Source organism: Rutilus rutilus (genome assembly GCF_951802725.1).
Source record: "Rutilus rutilus genome assembly, chromosome: 15".
NCBI classification, from domain to species: domain Eukaryota; kingdom Metazoa; phylum Chordata; class Actinopteri; order Cypriniformes; family Leuciscidae; genus Rutilus; species Rutilus rutilus.
In genome coordinates this window covers 4636946-4657427 of record NC_140220.1, presented here as the reverse complement: position 1 = coordinate 4657427, position 20482 = coordinate 4636946, and the positions used below count along the sequence as shown (strand labels likewise).

At 38.0% G+C, this 20482-nt stretch overlaps 2 protein-coding genes across 4 annotated transcripts in view; both read right to left on the bottom strand.

Moving 5' to 3' along the window:
- Positions 1–13048, bottom strand: part of eva1aa (eva-1 homolog A, regulator of programmed cell death a) — a 49962-nt gene extending 36914 nt beyond the window's left edge. For 2 of the 3 annotated variants that reach the window (XM_084431337.1, XM_084431338.1), the window contains exon 1: positions 12857–13048. In XM_084431337.1, the coding sequence (XP_084287463.1) occupies positions 12857–13001 (145 nt within the window). In that variant the 5' untranslated portion in view covers positions 13002–13048. The remainder of the gene's footprint in view (positions 1–12856) is intronic. The other variant, XM_084431339.1, reaches the window with a different exon arrangement.
- A 3188-nt stretch (positions 13049–16236) lies between these two features.
- The window catches only part of ipo13b (importin 13b), a 56882-nt gene continuing 52636 nt past the window's right edge, over positions 16237–20482 (bottom strand). Inside the window, exon 21 of the mRNA XM_084431544.1 lies at positions 16237–17524. Coding sequence (XP_084287670.1) covers positions 17428–17524 — 97 coding nt within the window. The 3' untranslated portion in view covers positions 16237–17427. The remainder of the gene's footprint in view (positions 17525–20482) is intronic.

The window sequence follows — 20482 nt, the reverse complement described above, 5'->3', positions numbered from 1 at the left end:
ACCACCAAAGGCTCAACACACACACACACACACACACACACACACACACGTGTGGGTTTCCATGTTTCATGGGGACTTTCCAGTTACAAAATAATTTTTATACTGTTTAAACTGTATATTGTCTCCACTTACTTTAACCCGACCCCTAAACCTACCCATCACACAAAACTTTCTGCATTTCTACATTTTCTAAAAACAAAATGTATTATGATTTATATGCTGTTTTCCTCATGGGGACCCACAAATCCCCCCTCAAGGATTTCAGATGTTGCCATATTGCGATCTTTGTGGGGACATTTTGTCCCAATAATGTAGGGATTACCAGGACCACACACACACACACACACACACACACACACACACACACAATCAAGGCTCCTTCATCCTCTATTAATCTTAATGAGCTCCATTTGTCACGGTCACTGCATTTAGACACAGTTACAGTTACACCACAGAACTCAGGGGGCGGGGCTTATGACATCAGGAAACACTCATTTAACTATTCAAAGCTTGTCATTCATCAGAGAGGAAGAGGAGGGTGACTGCAGGAATTTAGGAATTTTATTCCTAAAATGCATTGTGTTCATCTCAATCTGAGACGCTAGTCACAAATGTGAGCTTAAAGTCTTTTTTATGGAATATTGATAAATATTTTTATGGAATTTTTTCTCTTCTCTGATGGCACGTTTACTGGCATGAGGGTGGGGCAATCTGTCAATCACATGAGATGGACCAATAGCAAGCCACAGCCATTCAACAATTCAATCAGTTTCTGATGGACAAAATCAAGTCCCGCACTATTTTTATTTTTTTCACTCGGATATGAGTCACAATAGGGAAGAAAAGGCTCGCAACTTCCGTTTCATGCTGACTTTAACATGAAAAAGTTGAAGACTGAATTTTCTTTCAAATCTGACATTGTCACGATATCATGTTAATGATAACATTCACATCAAATAATAAAATACTGTTTATAACACATGGCGAGAGCTTTTCGTTAGGATTCCCTTTCCCAATGGGAGTTTCCTGGTTACTCCATGCCTTTTTATTATAATATATAATAAACTAACAGCAATCTATTATATATTTAAAAGAAATGCAAAGTAGAAGTATAGTCACCATGATTTAATGTGTTGTAATCAGCCTCAGATAAATAGCAAAAATAACAAAAGACACTCAAATGCATTCCTACTGATGAAAAAAGAATGAAATAACAATGCTGAAAGAGTGGTGTAATACAGAAGGCCTGTTCTCCTGCTCATGAAAGGAATTCTGTACAATCCACTCGGGATTCCTCGGAGGGCTTTAGGCTTTCCGAACACAATCCCTCCTGCTATTGTTCTCGGAAAGAAGCCAACATTCCGGCCGCTGATTGACAGCTCCTTTCACCAATCACGGCTCAAATGACAGACAACACCTGTGTGGGATCTCCAATCAGAGAGCGGCCTCTAGGCCACTGATCACACACCAATATAAAGCGCTTTAAAGCAGCTCAGGTGCAGGTTTACCTGAACACAACATACAATAAACAGAAGACAAGAATAAAACCAGGTCAAAACAGACGGAAAGAGCCAGTGCTGCAGGGAAGAGTGCAACAGTCGGGCTCTGGAAGTAAAAAAATAATTGATTTTGAACAGCAACTTATAAACCTTTAAAGACAGACCTACTGTGAGTTACGAGGTTGTTAATCGATAGCATTTGTTTCTGTTAAAGCCGTCAGCCTGTGTTATTTCAGCTTTGTTTTAAAATAATTGTGTTTAACAGCAGAATTTGTGGTGAAAAACTACATTTCCCAAGATGCCATACAGAAAATTCCACCAATCAGAGTCGAAACAAGCAACACACGCCAAAAGATCTTGTTAGCCCCGCCCACTAATCAACATTTGTAAATGACTAGTTTTGTTTCGCCATCGGTTTTAATTCGATTATGCTGTTTGCAAGGCTTCATGGGATTGTAGTTCTTTCCCTCAGTAAAGCCGTTAAGTTCACAGTTTTGTACCTTTTTTGCTTCAAATCAAAGTTTGCAGTGTTGTGATTCATCTCGTAGCTGATTGGCTTGGTTCATGGCTTATAGCGCTTTTTTCAAAGACTTTTCATTAGAAAAACTAATGGAAAAAGTACTTTAGGGAGTGGGCACTAATGAACTCTGAAAACAAAAAAAGAAAACAATACAAACTGATAAACATATATCAATGTGGAAAAGAGTGTGTTTGAATTAGCACTGTTAAGAGGCCACTCAATGAAGTGAAACACTTTTATTTCTACTGTCTGAAATGTTTAGCATGATGCACACTATCAGAGAATGTCTAATAGGAAGAGAATTGGCACTCTCTGGTTACTTCCGGTTTCTGGACTGGCTGCAGTAACACGTCTCTGTCCATGCGGGGGCGCTCGCAGGCGAGTGCAGAATGAATGGGAGTCTATGGGGTTTCACCCCCAGAATCCACTTTTCTGAGGATGTAATTTTTTGTCAAGTAATTTGAATATTGTATTCGAAAGGAGATGCAAAGAAATTACACATTGCTGGGTGTTAGATTTTTTAGAGTCACTTATTTGCTTTAAAAAGTCTTTTAAAGTGTCAATGACGTCAAACACATCGTACGACCAGAGCTACTGCTTTACGGCAATCCTTCAGTCACTCTGGTGCTTTCGCGCTCTGCACTTTCTTTTCTCTGGAGGCATCGACAACACAGCTGACACAGGGAAATACACGTGCTAGAAGAGTTTTTGTTTGGTTTGTTTCTGGTCCCGCTTCGGATGCCACGATGCCACGATGCCATCAAGCGGTATCTCTGGTCGTAATCAGTCCTTCACTGACCAATCAGTGTTCATTAGCAGAATGCTAGCGTGTTATGGGCAACAACAACTTAACCTGTAAGAAATCGAAAGGACATAAGTACTCGTTCATTCAACTTTCGACCTATAACCCATGTTGAACTTGCAAAACCTACTATCGAATCTGAGATTTGTCAACGGCAATCGGGTGAAAGAGACAAATTTAGCCGTCTAGCCCCATAGACTCCCATTCATTCTGCACTCATGGGCGATCGCCCCCAGTGGAACTCTGGTGGAACTACAACAACAATTCGGTACAATAGGGCTTAATAGGGAGTGGGCAGGCTCTCCGTAGACGGGCTCTGATAGAGCCTATTGGCACTCTCTGGTTACTTCCGGTTTCTGGACTGGCTGCAGTAACACGTCTCTGTCCATGCGGGGGCGCTCGCAGGCGAGTGCAGAATGAATGGGAGTCTATGGGGTTTCACCCCCAGAATCCACTTTTCTCAGGATGTAATTTTTTGTCAAGTAATTTGAATATTGTATTCGAAAGGAGATGCAAAGAAATTACACAATGCTGGGTGTTAGATTTTTTAGAGTCACTTATTTGCTTTAAAAAGTATTTTAAAGTGTCAATGACGTCATACACATTGTACGACCAGAGCTACTGCTTTACGGCAATCCTTCAGTCACTTTGGTGCTTTCGCGCTCTGCACTTTCTTTTCTCTGGAGGCATCGACAACACAGCTGACACAGGTAAACACACAACACAGCTGACACAGGTAAACACACAACACAGCTGACACAGGTAAACACACAACACAGCTGACACAGGTAAACACACGTGCTAGAAGAGTTTTTGTTTGGTTTGTTTCTGGTCCCGCTTCGGATGCCACGATGCCATCAAGCGGTATCTCTGGTCGCAATCAGTCCTTCACTGACCAATCAGAGTTCATTAGCAGAATGCTAGCGTGTTATGGGCAACAACAACTCAACCTGTAAGAAATCGATAGGGCCATCCTTAAAAATATTTTGGTTTGCAGTAACAGCAAAAAAAAAGAAAAAAAGGGTCGGTAGGTCGGTCTATATTTTTTTATATATATAAAAAATAATATAAAAAAGTATATATTTTTTCATTTTTTTTAAAAAAAAATCAGGGTCGGTGGGGGGGTGGGATGACATTTTTCACCTATGTCTAAGGGCTGTTTACACCAGGCCACTTCATGCGTTTTCTCAGATCGGATTGCAATCTGATTTATCAAAACGATTCCATTTACACCTGGTTACATGGGCTAAATGTGTGTTGTTTTTTTGCGGATATAAATCCGATCTTCAATTACCGCTATATGTAGATTTAATGGAGTGCACGTCACCGAAAGCAACAGTTATGACTACAGTATTTTATTTCTTATTCTAAAATTTCTGAATCAAAGCCCGCAATAAGAGAAAGCGGAAACAGCCCTGGTAAGATCATTTCGTTTCTTTACATTTAATAAAGATGATTGTGTGTTAAGCGTCAGCGACTTACTTTCACTTTGATTTGCGATAATTTGCACGTTGATGCTCAGCTTCTCATCTGCGGCAATGCGTGTTGTAGTTGCGTCGTCATATCTGACTAAAACATGACATATAGCCTATAACACGCTCTCGCATGTTTATTTTTTAATAAACCATATTCAACAACATATAAAAATGAAATAATCTTTAGAGTAAAGCCGCAGCCATCATTACCAAGCGCGAACCATTGACAGTGAATGAAACGAAGCAAACTTAGCTTGCAGGCCGTAGTGTGACATGCGTTAACGGTTAACCAATGGTAAACATAATCATAGATGACGCGCCACGGGTTTTTATTTAAAAGAAAGAACGTAGCTTATGTTTGTATGTAGGTCTAGGCAATTTATATTCACAATACTTAATAGCTAATATTATTTTATTGCATTTGTATTAGTTGTTTGAAGAGTTAAAAAAAAAATCGGTCGGTCTTAACGCAAGTTTACAACCGGCAAGTCGGTCGGACTGAAAGGGAAAAAAAATAAATAATTGGGTCGGTACTAAATTGACAGGGTCGGTCGGGTTACGGCAAACAAGAATATTTTTAAGGATGGCCTAGGACATAAGTACTCGTTCATTCAACTTTCGACCTATAACCCATGTTGAACTTGCAAAACCTACTATCGAATCTGAGATTTCTCAACGGCAATCGGGTGAAAGAGACACATTTAGCCGTCTAGCCCCATAGACTCCCATTCATTCTGCACTCACGAACTGCAACCAAGATCGATACAATGGGGCTAATAGGAAGTGCCAAGGCTCTCCGCAGACGGGCTCTGACACTATCTATATAGTTCTATCTATCAAGTATATACTGTGCAGTAAGTCACACTCTAGTATTCCATTCTAAACACTATGGCTAATGGCTAACACTGCTAATGGCAAACGACATATTGTAGTATACACTCAAGTGTTATTATAGTGTTGTTTAAATACAATTATAGTATTTAGTAATACTCTAAATTAGCTTTTAATTTACTTTTATTTTCAGTTTGTTTTAGTAATTTTGTTATGTGCTTGTCATTTTTATTAGTTTTCTTTTGCAAATTTAATTTCATATTTCTATTTATCTATTTAACCTGCTAATTGTCACACATTACACTTAAAAATGAAAAGTTGTAAGAAAGTTGTAGAAGTCAAAGTTTACTGTAGAGTAAACTGAACTACAAATTCACTGAACTAAACGGTTTTAATTTTAAGCAAAATATATATTTTACAAAATAATTTGCACTCTAAATTTGCTAGAAAATCAAAGCCATATGTCTAACCAAGTTATGTTCGAAATTTGAAGTTGATATCACAAAAACTTTACCTGCTAAAAGGTTTTAAAGTGCCGTTTTCATGATAACACAATGTTCAATTTCTCAAAACGCTTTTCACAGGATGAATTTTGAGCGTTTAAGCTTTCGAATTATATACCTAATTTATGATTTTATTTTATGAAAATATTTTTTTTGTTTAGCTTTCAGCTTTATTTCAATAAAAAAAAAGATATTTAATTGTTTTAGCTTTAGTTAACAATAACTCAAATACTGTAGTATGGGAAGTAATATGCAGAATGTAAAAAAAAACAGTAGTACTGTTGTCACATGACATCACTAATTAGTTTTTCATTTCAAATATGTTACAAATCACAGTGAAAATAGATGTAGGTCAAGTTGAGCGCATTGCATTGTGGATTACAATGCTGCATACTGAAATATTGGCAAAAGTAGTATATATGGAATACCCGAAGAATAATATTAAAAGTATAGTAGTACTAGGGATGGCTATTCCGCACACAGACCAAAGAGGACGAAGTGGAGAGAGTGGACGTGACATGTCATGTGCTCAGTCATGTGATGTGAGAGGGGGTCATTTACTGCCCTCATAGTGCCCTAAAACACAGACCCCCGAGGAAAGATGGTCAATTAAACAGAGTGGAAAAGACAAAGAGAGAAAACAGGCCGTGTGTGTGTGTGTAAGTTGTGCTGGAGTTTTCCTCTGTTTAAATGATGCTGCGCTGTGATTGGTGGAGAGAGATGACGGGTGAATTCCACACGTCTGCAGAGTAACGTGAGGCAAAACACAATAAACACACTGACACATGCACACACACGCACAATCCAGCAGTCGGCCTGTTTGGCGTTCTGTTTATTTGGGAAAGGTGAGCTGTGTGTGTGTGTGTGTGTGTGTGTGTGTGTATTTCATCTGTGTGTCTGTGATGTGTCTCTGTGTGTGCACGAGTGTGTGTGTGTGTGTGTGTGTGTGTGTGTGTCTGTGTGTGTGTGTGTGTGTGTGTGTGTGTGTGTGTGTGTGTGTGTGTGTGTGTGTGTGTGTGTGTGTGTGTGTGTGTGTGTGTGTGTCCTGCATCCTCTCATTTTCTGAACATTTGACATTCAACAGGAGCGGAAACAAGAATCCGAAAACCATCATCAGCATCCACACACACAGACAGACACTGTTCATTAAGAGCGAGAACGACACAACAGGGTCAGTCTTCAAATGTGGTGCATTTTGACATTTGCATTACATCAAGAGAGGGATTTATTGAGCTTAAGCAAATAATAAGTAAATGATGATAGAATGTGACATAACAGGGTGGGATAAGCAGGATATGATGATACCTAACAATATTTATTGTGTATATGACAAAATTTTATTAAAAGGGCAATGGATTAAAAAGCCTTACAAATATTTAGATTTTTGTGTAAATAAATACATTTTTTTATTTTTTTTAAGTATGCAAAACACTATGCAGTATGTAATGGTGATGAGTTTCAAACAGTAGTTTGTAAAAACTTTGTGATATGACCTCTGCAACGTTGCATGTTTAATTCAGCGAGTGCTGTCCATCATCTCTTGCATTTTTAATTCAGTCGCAAGTAAAAATGTCTCCTGATCAAATAAGGAGTGAAAAAAAGAGATGGCTGAATTAACACATGGGTATAATGTGACAAGAGCCGAACTGGTGCAACTAATCGTCTTTAGTCCTCAGAAAGAGTTTAGCGTGACTCAGTGGAGCGGCACTAAAGCGGCTCTACTGCCACCGGGATATTTATGGAAAATTATAGAGCCGAGTTTAACATGAGAGAGGAGAGACTGAGGAGGAATTCCCTCAAAACCTGAACGCAGCTGTTAGGAAAACATCTCCAGCCAACAGGAACCACACACACACACACACACACACACACACACACACACACACACACACACACACACACACACACACCACACGCCGAACGCTGAAGGGCAAATTACTGCTTCAATAAATGGACAGTGGTCGCATCAAAGCTCGACATGAGATGATCTAAAAACTGTCATTAACCTCGGGATGACCTGACGTGACCTCTGATGCTCAACCTCAGGAAACACGTGTGTGTGTGTGTGTGTGTGTGTGTGTGTGTGTGCAGAGAGAGTGTCAACATGGCACAACAATAGAGATTAGAGGCTGCTAATGAATTACACACACAGATCAGCTGAAGGAGCTTAGATCTCAGCTTTAATAAAAATGATTAAAAAATCTTGTCGTTATTTATTCGCCCCTCGTATGCTGTTATTTTTTCCTGTGGAACACAATAAGAGAATTTTTGTACATTTGCGTTCACATAAAAACATCCTCTAAAAGTCTCATCTTGATTTGATTTTCAGCAGCGTAACAAACACCAGAAGGCCCAAAAGCATGTTGTTCCTACACTATTTTTAGCAGCACACATTTTCTTTTACACTTGTGATGCCATAACTATGATGATTGTTTATAACAAGCTATTTTTACAGCCTAGTATCATTTAATGGTCTGGTTGGACTGGAGAGAAAGATTTGCATGCGTGAATTGAAAAACGTGTCTCCGTACGCAGGAGTAGGTTTAGTGTCGTAAATGAAAACTATGTATCATCATTGGCACACACATTTCTAAGGCCTCTAAATGATCAACTTGATCATAACTTTGCTGGAAAACCTGCTGCACACAATCCCTTCTGTCGTCTGGTTGATAGTTGCTACTTTTTAGCAAGTAAAAATGCCTTTTAGTAGAACTGTAAGAACGGAAAGTATAAGTTTATAAAGTAAACGTGAGAATAATATAATTCAAGATGAACACGTACTGGACTGAAGCAACGCAGGTTTACTTGATTATCCATGCATCATTCTAGAGAAAAATCATGTTAAAATGCAAGTATCAAATATGATCATCAGGCTTTTGAGGAAAGTGCATTTGTTCATGTATTCATTAAATTATAGATTTTGCATTTATCATACTAAGATTATTGTGAGATATAGAGTGACTGCTGAGATGTATATCATTTTATGTCAGTAGTCTGTTATATTGTAATAAAGATCTCATTTACATTACAGGCTATCAGAATTTCATCTTACATTTTAGCTATATAAATATAAAAAATATTGCATATTTTTGCTGAGTTTGCTCCTCTGAACAAAACTTTCCCCCTCCTCGAGTATGAGCTTCATATTCTCACTATATTATATGAGCCATAAAAGCCTGATGTACCAAATATGATACGCAACTAAAAGCATATGCATTTCTTTTTAGATTTTTTTTACACACACGTTAAAAACAAATCGTTGCATAAAATTTTTCTGACTATTATTTCATATGTCAGGCTTTACAGGGTTAATATGAGGAAAAATAAAAGTAAAAAACTATGTATTTTCATGAACTAAAACAAATAAATAGAATTGAAGAGAAAATACTGACTGTAAATGTACAATACAATCAGAGTTATATTTTTAAATGAGCAGTTTTAGGAGCAGGTGAATCTGAAAACATCAAATATAATAAACCAAAGTGGTTGCAGAAAACAGACTATAAATGCAATAAAGTGAGGAAATATTTGTATGACGACTTATTTCTGAGCGAGAAAGAAAGCGAGCGAGAGCGTTTTAAGGGATCAGGATGTGATCAACAAAACAAAAGCCTCTTGTTCTGCTGTGAAGGAGACCTTCTCCATTCTCTCTCTTTCTGCTTGTTTTCTCCCACTGCACACGCATCCATCTATCCTTTCCTTTGTTAGAAATATGAGCTTCCAATATTCTTCCAAAATCAATTGATCTGAGCTGCAATACATTGTAGGGATATACTGTACTCTACACATCAACAAATGTCTTATATTTTTCCATTTTTATTTGTCCTGAGGGCTTTGAGGTGCTGATATGACACACACACACACACACACACACACACACACACACACACACACACACACACATCACAGCTCACAGACAGCGTTTTGACATAGACATAACAACCCAACCACAGGATCTGCTCGAACACAACTTGCCTGACGCTGTGTGTGTGTGTGTGTGTGTATGTGTGTGTGTGTGTATGTGTGTGTGTGTGTGTGTGTGTGTGTGTGTGTGTGTGTGTGAGAGAGAGAGAGAGAGTGAGTGTGAGTGTGTGTGTGTGTGTGTGAGAGAGAGAGTGAGTGTATGAGAGTGAGAAGGAGTGTGTGTGTGTGTGTGTGTGTGTGTGTGTGTGTGTGTGTGTGTGTGTGTGTGTGTGTGTGTGTGTGTGTGTGTGTGTGTGTGTGTGTGTGTGTGTGTGTGTGAAAGAGAGAGAGGCCTGCTGGAAAAAGGGTCTTGGTGTTTGGGGAAGGGGGTCTTTTCAACAAACAGAAGGCAGTGGTTTCAAGTTCCACCTCCGGAACAAAGTCCACCAGAACACACACACACACACACACACACACACACACACACCCACACACACACACACACACACACACACACCTCTAACCTCTTGGCTCTCTGGAGTATAAAGGTTATTAGAGCGACCCTCACCTCAGCTAAACTCTCTGATTTTAAGACAATTAAGCATTTACTTTCTTCCGACAGGGAGATTTTTCCTTCTTGGCAGAAACGGGACGGAGAGATGGAGTGAGATTAGACTCGTAATGTGACCAGAGTTGTGAGCGTTTGGTAACAGACAAATATATAAAGAAAAAAATGTCCGGCAATAGATAAACTTATTGCTTTTGACTGAATATATACGCACTTTAAACCTGGAATCAAAATCACTTTCTTAATTTGTGTACTCAGTGCGTGTTATTTTATATACAAGATATTTATTTTTATATAATAGACTTCAAAAGTTTGGGATCATTAAGATTTCAATATGGATAGAAATTACTACTTTTATACAGGAAGGATGCATTACATTGATCAAAAGTGACAGAAAAGATGTCAAAACAAAAACTGTTTTCAACATTGATAATAATCAGAAATGTTTCTTGAGCAGCAAATCATCATATTAGAATGATTTCTGAAGGGTCATGTGACACTGAAGACTGGAGTAATGATGCTGAAAATACAGCTTTGATCACAGGAATACATTAACTTTTAAAATATATTTAAATTGCAACAATATTTCACAATATTACGCTTTTTACTGTATTTTTGATCAAATAACTGCAGGCTTGGTGAGCCGAAGAGATAAAATAAAAATCGTATCGAACCTTTTGAACAGTAGTTTATATGGTTAATAATATAATCAAAGACACACTGATGTGGAACAAAAACATTAACCAATAATATCACAGGTAAAAATAACGAGCCAATCAAATCCAGAAAGATCAAATCAAGTGCCACACGACATCATTTCCTGCTCAATGCTGAATTTCACTTTTATGAAGAATAAAATAACTTTTCTTGAGTCTTCATCTCATTTTAAACGCGTTTATCAAAAATGCTCCTCATTCCTGTCAGGAAAGCCTGAAGTTACTAAGTGCGCCTTTAAATGTCATTTCATAAGGGCTTTGCGACTGCAGCACATGAATGACAGTACGACAGTCTTGATGGTGTATTGGGATCATCAAACGGTTTGACCTCAGTTGACCTGCTGACCTTTTAACAGCCCCACATCCCATTCAGCGCCTCAATAAGCCCCGCCCACAGCTTTATGCCTACTTTCACTGTGTAGTGAACACACACACAATGAATCTAAGTGTGTGTGTGAAGCTAATTAACCAAGATGAAACACAGCATACACACACACACACAAAGGCATGAGGTTCCTGTAGGACAGATGTACAGGCCTGTTGCTCGGCAACAGAAGCTCTGTCTCCATCAACAACTTCTGTCACCCTTTTCAAGCAGCTGTCAATCAAACGAACATTCCAGAGTGTGTGAGAGTCTTTCAGAGTCAGAGTCACAGGACCGGTCCTGTGTGACCCAACAGAGACACAACTAACCAATGATATTCTGCTGAGCGCCTGTTCTTTGACAGGACAGCTCGACTGTTGCAGCTCACAGCAATCCCACAAAAACACGTCCTGGTCATATTTCAAAACAATTCGATTTTACTTAAGCCTACAGCCTGTAATTCTCATCTTTCTCACTGATGAGTTCCGTTACTTTATTATGAATGAAGAAATTGTATTTACCTTTTTTAATCTAAATCAGCAGAAATGAAAGGCAATTAAAGTACAACACATATTACCATGATGTATACATTTTAAATATTTTTTTTCTCATTTCAGCAATAAAGTTGCATTGCAAAAAGAGCCTATATATATATATATATATATATATATATATATATATATATATATATATATATATATATATATAAAGAAGTCTATTTTTGCATTGCAGCATAATTACTGCAATGTGAAAAAATATTTAGAATATTTTAATACATATATCCTGACATGATCTTAGTTCTTCGTGTAATTCACCCATTAAGTCTTCTATAGAGCTGCTTTGAATCCGTTCGTATTATGTAAAGCACTATACAAATAAACCTATAAACAAATGATGACTATCAACGAAAGTTCAGGTGTGATACTCTGATGTTAATCCAAAGCAAAGCTGTGTACATTTGAGTAAATTAGGAAGAGAAATGCAAACAAAATTCTATTAAAACTAGAATCCCAGATCTGCCCCATCACATCTGTTCCTGATCAATTCACATCTGTGTCCTTCATTTCTTCACAAGCCAAACACACAACCTTCATAAACCTCAGGTAAACTGTTTGTGTATCTCCATCAAACCATCATAACACTTTGAAAGACACGTAACAGTCTAAACATGAACAACAGAGTTCGTGAAATCAATGCTTCATGTATTTATCTCATACAGGATGGCTATGAATACTGTAATAATATACAATGGTGCTCAATAGACTTTCTAAATTCATGTTGATCAACTTTTCACTCAAATTGCAACTCGATAACTCAAATTTATAATAAAAAATCGATTAAATTATAAAATCTACAATTTACTATAAAGACGTATGAACGGTATATTAAGATGACATGTAACAGTGTAACCCTATGAGCGCGCGCGCGCACGTGCAGGTTCTCTTTGATCGCGTGGGTCACGGAAGTTCCCGCGAAAGAATTTAAATTACACTCCGTTTCACTTATTTACACGAGGATGAAGTAATCGACATCTCAAAAATGCATGAAACGAAAGAAATAAAGCTGGAAAGTTTTCAAAACACAACCCTGAGATTTTCGTCTAAACGCGCGTGAATTTATTCAAATTTAAAGGGATAATATACATATAGTCCTATCATAAAGTGTAAATACGCACTTATTGTAGGATGGTGATGGTGCGTGATGATGATGGTGATACCTGAGAACTCCTGTGAAGTCTTAGTGAAGCCAGTCAGACACGAGATTCCCAACAACAGCAGTGAATATGAGACATCAGGGAAAAACATCCTTAAATGTCCCATCAGATCCGATGATTCCTGAGAGGATCAGACTGCAGGACATGAAGAGATGTCTGATTCCATGACTTCAGTCTGGAGACACAGCAGAGAGTCTGAGGAAGAAGACCTGAGAGAGAGAGAGAGAGAGAGAGAGAGAGAGAGAGAGAGGCAGAATTCCCCCTGGTCCCAAAGTCCCTGAATTTATGCTCACTGCTAAAGATTCAGTTCAATTCAAAGGAAAATTCATCAGCATGACAGTCAAAATACTGAAGTATATATAAATAAAGTATTTATATAAAATAATAATAACAACAGCAGCAAAAGAATAAAAAGAAATCAAAACTAATCAACTAATTAGATTAAACCCATCCAGTGCATCACAAACCGGACAGGTGCATCAAGCTTTATGGTCTTTAATGTTGTCAGTAGGTCACTGTATGCACTGTAAAAATGTATTACACAATGATAAATGATTGCAATCACAGAAAATACCAAATTATGCACAAATAAGCGAGGCGAGGAAATTAACCTACGACCTACAGGGGTCCGTTGGACACTGAAACACCTGTTTTAGACCTCAATCATTTATTAATGTTGTACAGCCTTCTTTTGTGGCCAGTAGAGCATCGATTCATCTTGGGAATGACAGATACAAGTCCTTCACAGCGTCCAGAGGGAGTCTGAGCCGTTCCTCTTCCAGAACAGTGTCCGGGTCACTATGTGAAAGCGTTTTCAGACTCGCTCCTCCAAAACATCTGTAGATCTGGTGAGTGTGCAGGTCATGTGAGATGTTCAACTTCACTTTCATGTTCATCACACCGTTCTGTCACCAGTCTTTCTGTGTGTATTGGTGTATTATCATACTGAAACACGACACCTTGTCTGAAACAGGTACAATGTTTGAAGCATTAGAAGCACATGGTCCTCCAGAACGGTTCTGTAGTTCTTGGCAGTCCATCAAACACAGTCGGGAATATCCTGATATTGCAGCTCAAACCATCACTGATCCACCGCTGTGCTTCACAGTCTGAGTGTTGAGCTTCTCTGGACCTTTTTGATAAAGTGTTCCCAACTTATGAAGGTCATTTTACAAAGCGGATGCCATTTGTAAATCATTTTGCATATGTCTCCTTCACCACTGAGTTTCCCCTTTCAAAGTAATGCATTATACTGTAGTATTAAAGCTGATATAAACAAAGTATTTATATAAAATAATAATAACAGCAGCAGCAAAAGAATAAAAAGAAATCAAAACTAATCAACTAATTAGATTAAACCCATCCAGTGCATCACAAACCGGACAGGTGAATCACGTTTTATTTATATGCAAACTAATTTTCCATAGCCTGCATAATAATAATATCTCCACCTATATTTAAATAGGCATATATTATTTTATCTTACCGAAACAATGCAGTTTAACACTTAATGCATGTTTGATAGAATGTCTGAAATCACCTTATTAAACTGGAAGTTGATGCCTTGTCATGGATAGTAAATAAAGCAGATCTGTTTATGGTCCTTATCCTGAAAATCTCTTGATATTTCTCCAAAACTGTAGAGACATCTGTTGGTCAATATGAAGAATTGCAGTAAAGGCCTATTCATTCACAACACGATCTCAGCTCTTCCACACCAGAGGACGATCACATTCAGTATTTTATTATATGCGCACGTCATATTATTATATGCAGTTATCGTCATAGTTGTGGTGTGGACCCTGCTATTCTATTAGCCTACATTTATAACGATTTTTAAAACAATACATCTTTATCGCAACAGTCCTTGGTGTGAAGGGTCCTCAACTCCCTGCCATCAAGTAAAAACGGCACAGTCATCAGTTTAGTTCACTGCCATTTTGTACAGGTAGGTCATAGGTTTGATTCTTGAATAGCTTGTTTAGCAGAAAAGCCCATAATTTCGTTTACATTTAAGTTCCAATAGTTCAATGTATCCCATTTAGTCTGTATTGTATGGGGCGCCGTTTGTAAAGCGGTTCACGCTGAAAATAACAGCAACATTTTGTCACATTTAGCTTCAAACAATGTTTAAAAAACTGGTATGAATTTTTGACGGTCACTTTTTAGCACATTTACAACAATATTTGTCAACTTAGAGATATTTTAAATAGTTAAATCTAAATATTAAATGTTACACCTAAATGTTAAATCTAAATCTTAAATCTAAATATTAAATCTAAATGTTAAATCTAAATGTTAACATTTAGATTTAACATTTAGATTTAATATAAACAAGCGATTTCAAACCACGTTTTTGAGACTGTCTTTAGTTGACTGCAGTTTTAAAGGGATACTCCACTTTTTTTGGAAATAGACTCATTTTACAACTCCCCCAGAGTTAAAGAGTTGAGTTTTACCGTTTCCGAATCCATTCAGCCGATCTCCGGGTCTGGCAGTACCACTTTTAGCATAGCTTAGCATAGATCATTAAATCGGACAAGACCATTAGCATCTCTCTCAAAAAAATGACCAAAGAGTTTTGATATTTTTCCTATTTAAAACTTGACTCTTCTGTAGATACATCGTGTACTAAGACCGACGGAAAATGTAAAGTTGCGATTTTCTAGGCTGATATGGCTAGGAACTATACTCTCATTCCTGCTTAATAATCAAGAAACTTTGCTGCCGTACCATGAGTCCAGCAGGCGTAATGATATGACGCAGCGCCTGAAAATAGTCCCCAGCTCAGTAACTTCCAACGTGACCGGGACTAAGTTTGTCTAACCTATTAGACCTATTTTCCAGCGCTGCATCATATCATTACGCCTGCTGGACTCATAGAAACTCAGGAAAAATATAAAAACTCTTTGGTCATTTTTTTGAGAGATAAGCTAATGGTCTTGTCCGATTCAATGATCTATGCTAAGCTATGCTAAAAGTGGTACTGCCAGACCCGGAGATCTGCTGAATGGATTCGAAAACGGTAAAACTCAACTGTTTAACTCTGGGGGAGTTGTAAAATGAGCCTATTTCCCCAAAAAGTGGAGTATCCCTTTAAGGAGAAAATACTCAGCAATGATGTTGACTTATGAATTTGCACATGGTTTGTCTTAAAGCACATTAAAAACACCACAATTGACTTTCAAAAATAAACACCTTTCAAAAAAAATAATAATTCACTGGGGTAAAAAAAAAAGAAAAAAAAAAGTTCTCACCTGAAGAGCCTGTGGTTTGGTTTTGTCTTCTTGCGATGAGCATTCACACCTTCACTCACACACACAGACCACAGAACCCAGTGCTGCCATCTCAGATGTATTTAATAAATTAAAACAAGGTACAAAAAAAACTAATGTACATTTGACTCCTCTGTCTCTCCCTTTGTTCTCACTCTGTGACTCACTAGTAAACGAACACGATAGAACAATCAGCCCTCATCCACTGATTATGACACATTCTGGGCCCGTATGTAACGCAACACACATGCTACATGTCGGCAAGCAGCAGCCGGGCGAAACGAGAACGAGAAAGAGAGAGAGAAAGACAAGCAGTGCCTGTTAAATTACTTGAGTGCTCTCCATTTGTGTGCATGTACCAACCAAATTTAAAGGGACAGTTCACTCAAAATTTTTAAATTCTGTCATAATTTATGCACCATTGTGTCATTTCAAACCTGTTTGGCTTTATTTCTTCAATCAAACACAAAAGGAGAATTTTTAAAGAAAGAAATCATACTAGTTTGAACAACATTAGGGTGGGTAAAGTAAATTTTTTGAGTGAACTATCGTCTTTCCGGATCTCTCTTTCTCGTCGTGTAACACCCAGTCTTTACTAGTCCCCAAATATGCTGCTGACCTTATTTATATATATATATATATATATATATATATATAAAACAATCATCATTTTATTAAAAAACGTCCACAACATTTTGGCAGAATTGAGTGTGAGGGGTTAGACAGACAGATATAGAGGATAGATATAAAGCCACAGAGAAAAAACAAGTCTGTATTGGTCCCTCTCTCTGTTAGCAGCACACGGACTCGTCACCCCACGGTTCACTAGATTATTATGTGCATTTATATATATATATTTTAATATATATGTGTGTGTGTGTATATATATATATATATATATGCTTTTTATTTCTCCAAAATAAAAAATAAAAAACATTTACCTAACACTATTTCTTAGTTCAAACGGATGCAAATTATCACAAGGAAAACAGCCCAAGAGCCACGGAAGATCGAACGTGGGGGAGTCAAAGAACGGTTTCCAGCGAACATGCCGTGAGATGCGGGGAGCGGAGATGTCGACTGTTCGGATCGCCCTACGGAGACCCCAAAATCCAATGGGAGAGTGGTTGAAAGAGAGAGAGAGAGAGCGAGAAGGACGAGTTGGAGGAAGATCCCGACTCTCAGACTGTCAGTATCATTCATGTCGCAGTGAGGGCTTCTGGGAATTGTACATTTTGGGTTTCCTCGCACCGTGTCTCAGTAATCTGCGGCGTACTCGGTTCCGTGAAGGCCGCGGCACACCAGGGTGAACTCCTTCACGATGTCCTTCACTCGCCGCTTGTTCACTCGCTCCCTGAGAGGATATGAAGAAAAAAAAACATTTTTACACAATACACATCATTTCAAAGCAGCTTTACAGTCCACATTACAATTGAGAGTGATCTGTTATCAGAGGTGACTAAGTTATGTATTTCAGAAATGTACATATACAAAATCACAGTTAGCAAAACATTTATTAATTTAAACAATGTAATGATTTAAGGCAGAAACAATGAGCTCATTGAAGTAATGAATACTCGTTTGTTAACAAATGATTATGACATTTAGAAAAATGTAGCATTGGTGCATGTTGAATTTAAAGGGGCTATATGGAGTTTTCAGCGGCCTCTAGCGGTGATGTTTCAGATTGTAACCAATCATTTCAAGCAAGTGCTCGTGCGTGTGCTCAAACTCATGAGCGAGCACTCTGGGTACCGGCCAGACTGAGACGCAACACACCGGAGAAAGCATCGCACAACATGCTGAAAACTCAGGTAAACTCCCACTGCAACGTTACAATAATAGGCTACTTTTATCAGCTTGACGTTGAACTGATGCTCCATGCTCGTACCATGATAACGTTACGTTGACTGCATTTAGCCTATATGATGTGGTGTTACATAGGTACATTTACAGTAAGATAACGAAATCATCTCCATGATTCAAATACCCTGCCGATGTTGATCCGTGTTTTCGTCCGAAGTTGATCCGATTCACGTCTGGCCTTACGAGCTTCAGCAGATAAAACTTTTTTTGTTTTTTTATTAATATGTGGAGTTTGTGTTGGAGTCTGTGTTGTGCTGGGAGCAGGTCGTTTATTAGTGTTATCAGACATGTCATAAGTTGCATAAGTCATGAGTTGCAGTGTCGTCGCTGTTGAGTGCAAAGTCAGTAGACGAGGCGAGAGGCTCGGGAGCGCGCATGCAGGTCACGTCACTGGATTTCGTGGTAAATCCTTCACTTAAAAATAAGAATACTTGCTTTCAGAGGTAATAGCAAAACCCGCAAAGTGGATCATCTTAATGTGAGATTACAACCCCTTCACACACAGGCAATAAAAAAAGGATTCATTTTAGTAGAAAACCTACATAGAGCACCTTTAAATTAATATTCAAGCAAACATTTTAAAGGAGTGTGTTTTGCTTGTATACCAGAATGGTATTTTATGGGATCAATATCCCGCCAAATGTATTGCGGCCATGGATCAAAAAATAATAAGCTTGAATAAAAAATAAAAAAACACATGTAAAAATATATTGTTCCAGAAGTAAGGTGGATATGATGGATCGTCAGACAGGCACAACTGTGTTAGGTCGTCGTTAGGATGACGAATTTAACGATAATGGATCGCCAGGTAGACGTATACCGGTAACAGGTGGAGTTTGCAGGCACACACACAGTTTTAACGGTGTCCTGCCACGGAAAGATTTTTGCCAGCTGAGCTGATGGTTATCTTCCCCTGTGCGAGTGAACATCAGTAGCATGAGTCGCATTTCAGTGACTTCAACTCCCCTCTTCGATTGATTGGCTAGAGGAGGAGCTGTCAATCTAGAACTAGTGGACCAATGGTGACGCTTAAGCCCGCCCTAATTTACATGAAACTTGAACTGCAACATTTGGAAGAGCGAGCGCAGAACATGGAAAGAAGAGCGAAGAGAAAAACAGCACAAGCGTACAAAAAAATGAATTATGAGCAGACAATGCAAGAGAGCACAAAGTACAGAGTAATAAAGAAAACATGAACATAAGTTTAAGTTTCGTGCAAAATAATTTTGAATGTGTTTAAGGTTTTTATTCATGCTTGTTATTTTTTTATTCACGCTTATGTTTTGATCCGTGACCACGTTGTTTGCTATTCTGATCATTTTGCATTATTTTTTTCAGTTTGTGCAATATATTTTTACATTTGGAATCGCGCTTATTATTTTTGGATCACATTTGGCGGTAGGGCTGCACGATATTGGAAAAAAAATTACATTGCGATATTTTTTTCCCAACGATATATATCGCGATATTGCGAGCCATCAATCCAGGCTAAAGTCAATAATTACCATTCCATGTTATTAAAAATTTCACTAATAAGCAAGCTTCATTACAAGTGACAAAAAGGCCACTTAATATTTTATTCCAGAAACATATTTCTCTCAGAATTCGGTGAACATTCTACACAGGACCTAACGTTCTTCAGGTTCTAGGACCCGAAAAATTATGTTTTCTGTGCTGATTCAGTGACGCGTTCATGTAAACGGCACCTAGAACCAGCAAAAGTAATGATTAATAGTAGCCTATGTAAAATATTATAATGAAACATTTTAATTGTTTATTAATAAACAAGTGTTTTCTGTAAAGATGAAGTTGACAATAGCCTACTGACTCGCGATCTTCGCAGCAGTGATCGGGAGAAATGCACTTTTCATACAGATTTATTTTTTATTTTTTTTAATGGTTCTTCTGTAGATAATAGTTATATTTCTATTTTTTTATTTTTTATTATTGTTATTTTTCGGTATGTGAGGCGAGTAGGCTACCTTTTATGCTGAGTTTCGGTTCATGGATGATAGCTTAATCTCCAGTTCAGGCGCTGGCTGCTATATTTAATTTTTAGGCTATTTATTAAATCCAAGAAAATGGATAATGAAATACTGATTAAAATTAAGATACAATTAATACAAAACGAAATTCGTTTTAAAGAAAGGCTTTGTGCTTTCTGTTTGAGGTCTCTGTGAAAGTTTTAAAGCAGTCTTTTAGTGCCGCTTTCATAACGGACGCGTGACGAGTCCGTAATGTCACGTAACATTGTTTTTTTTCCCTCATAAATGCGAACACGAAACGACTTTTTTTTTAAAGACAACCATCCACAACTTTATAACACTCCAGCAAAGTAGCCTACCTCTTTTTGGTCAACAACATCCTCCTTTTTGTAGACGAAATAGGCTAGTCCCGAATGTTGGCTGTGAGCGGTGAGCGCGTTCCTGTCAGATCCTCACTGTGC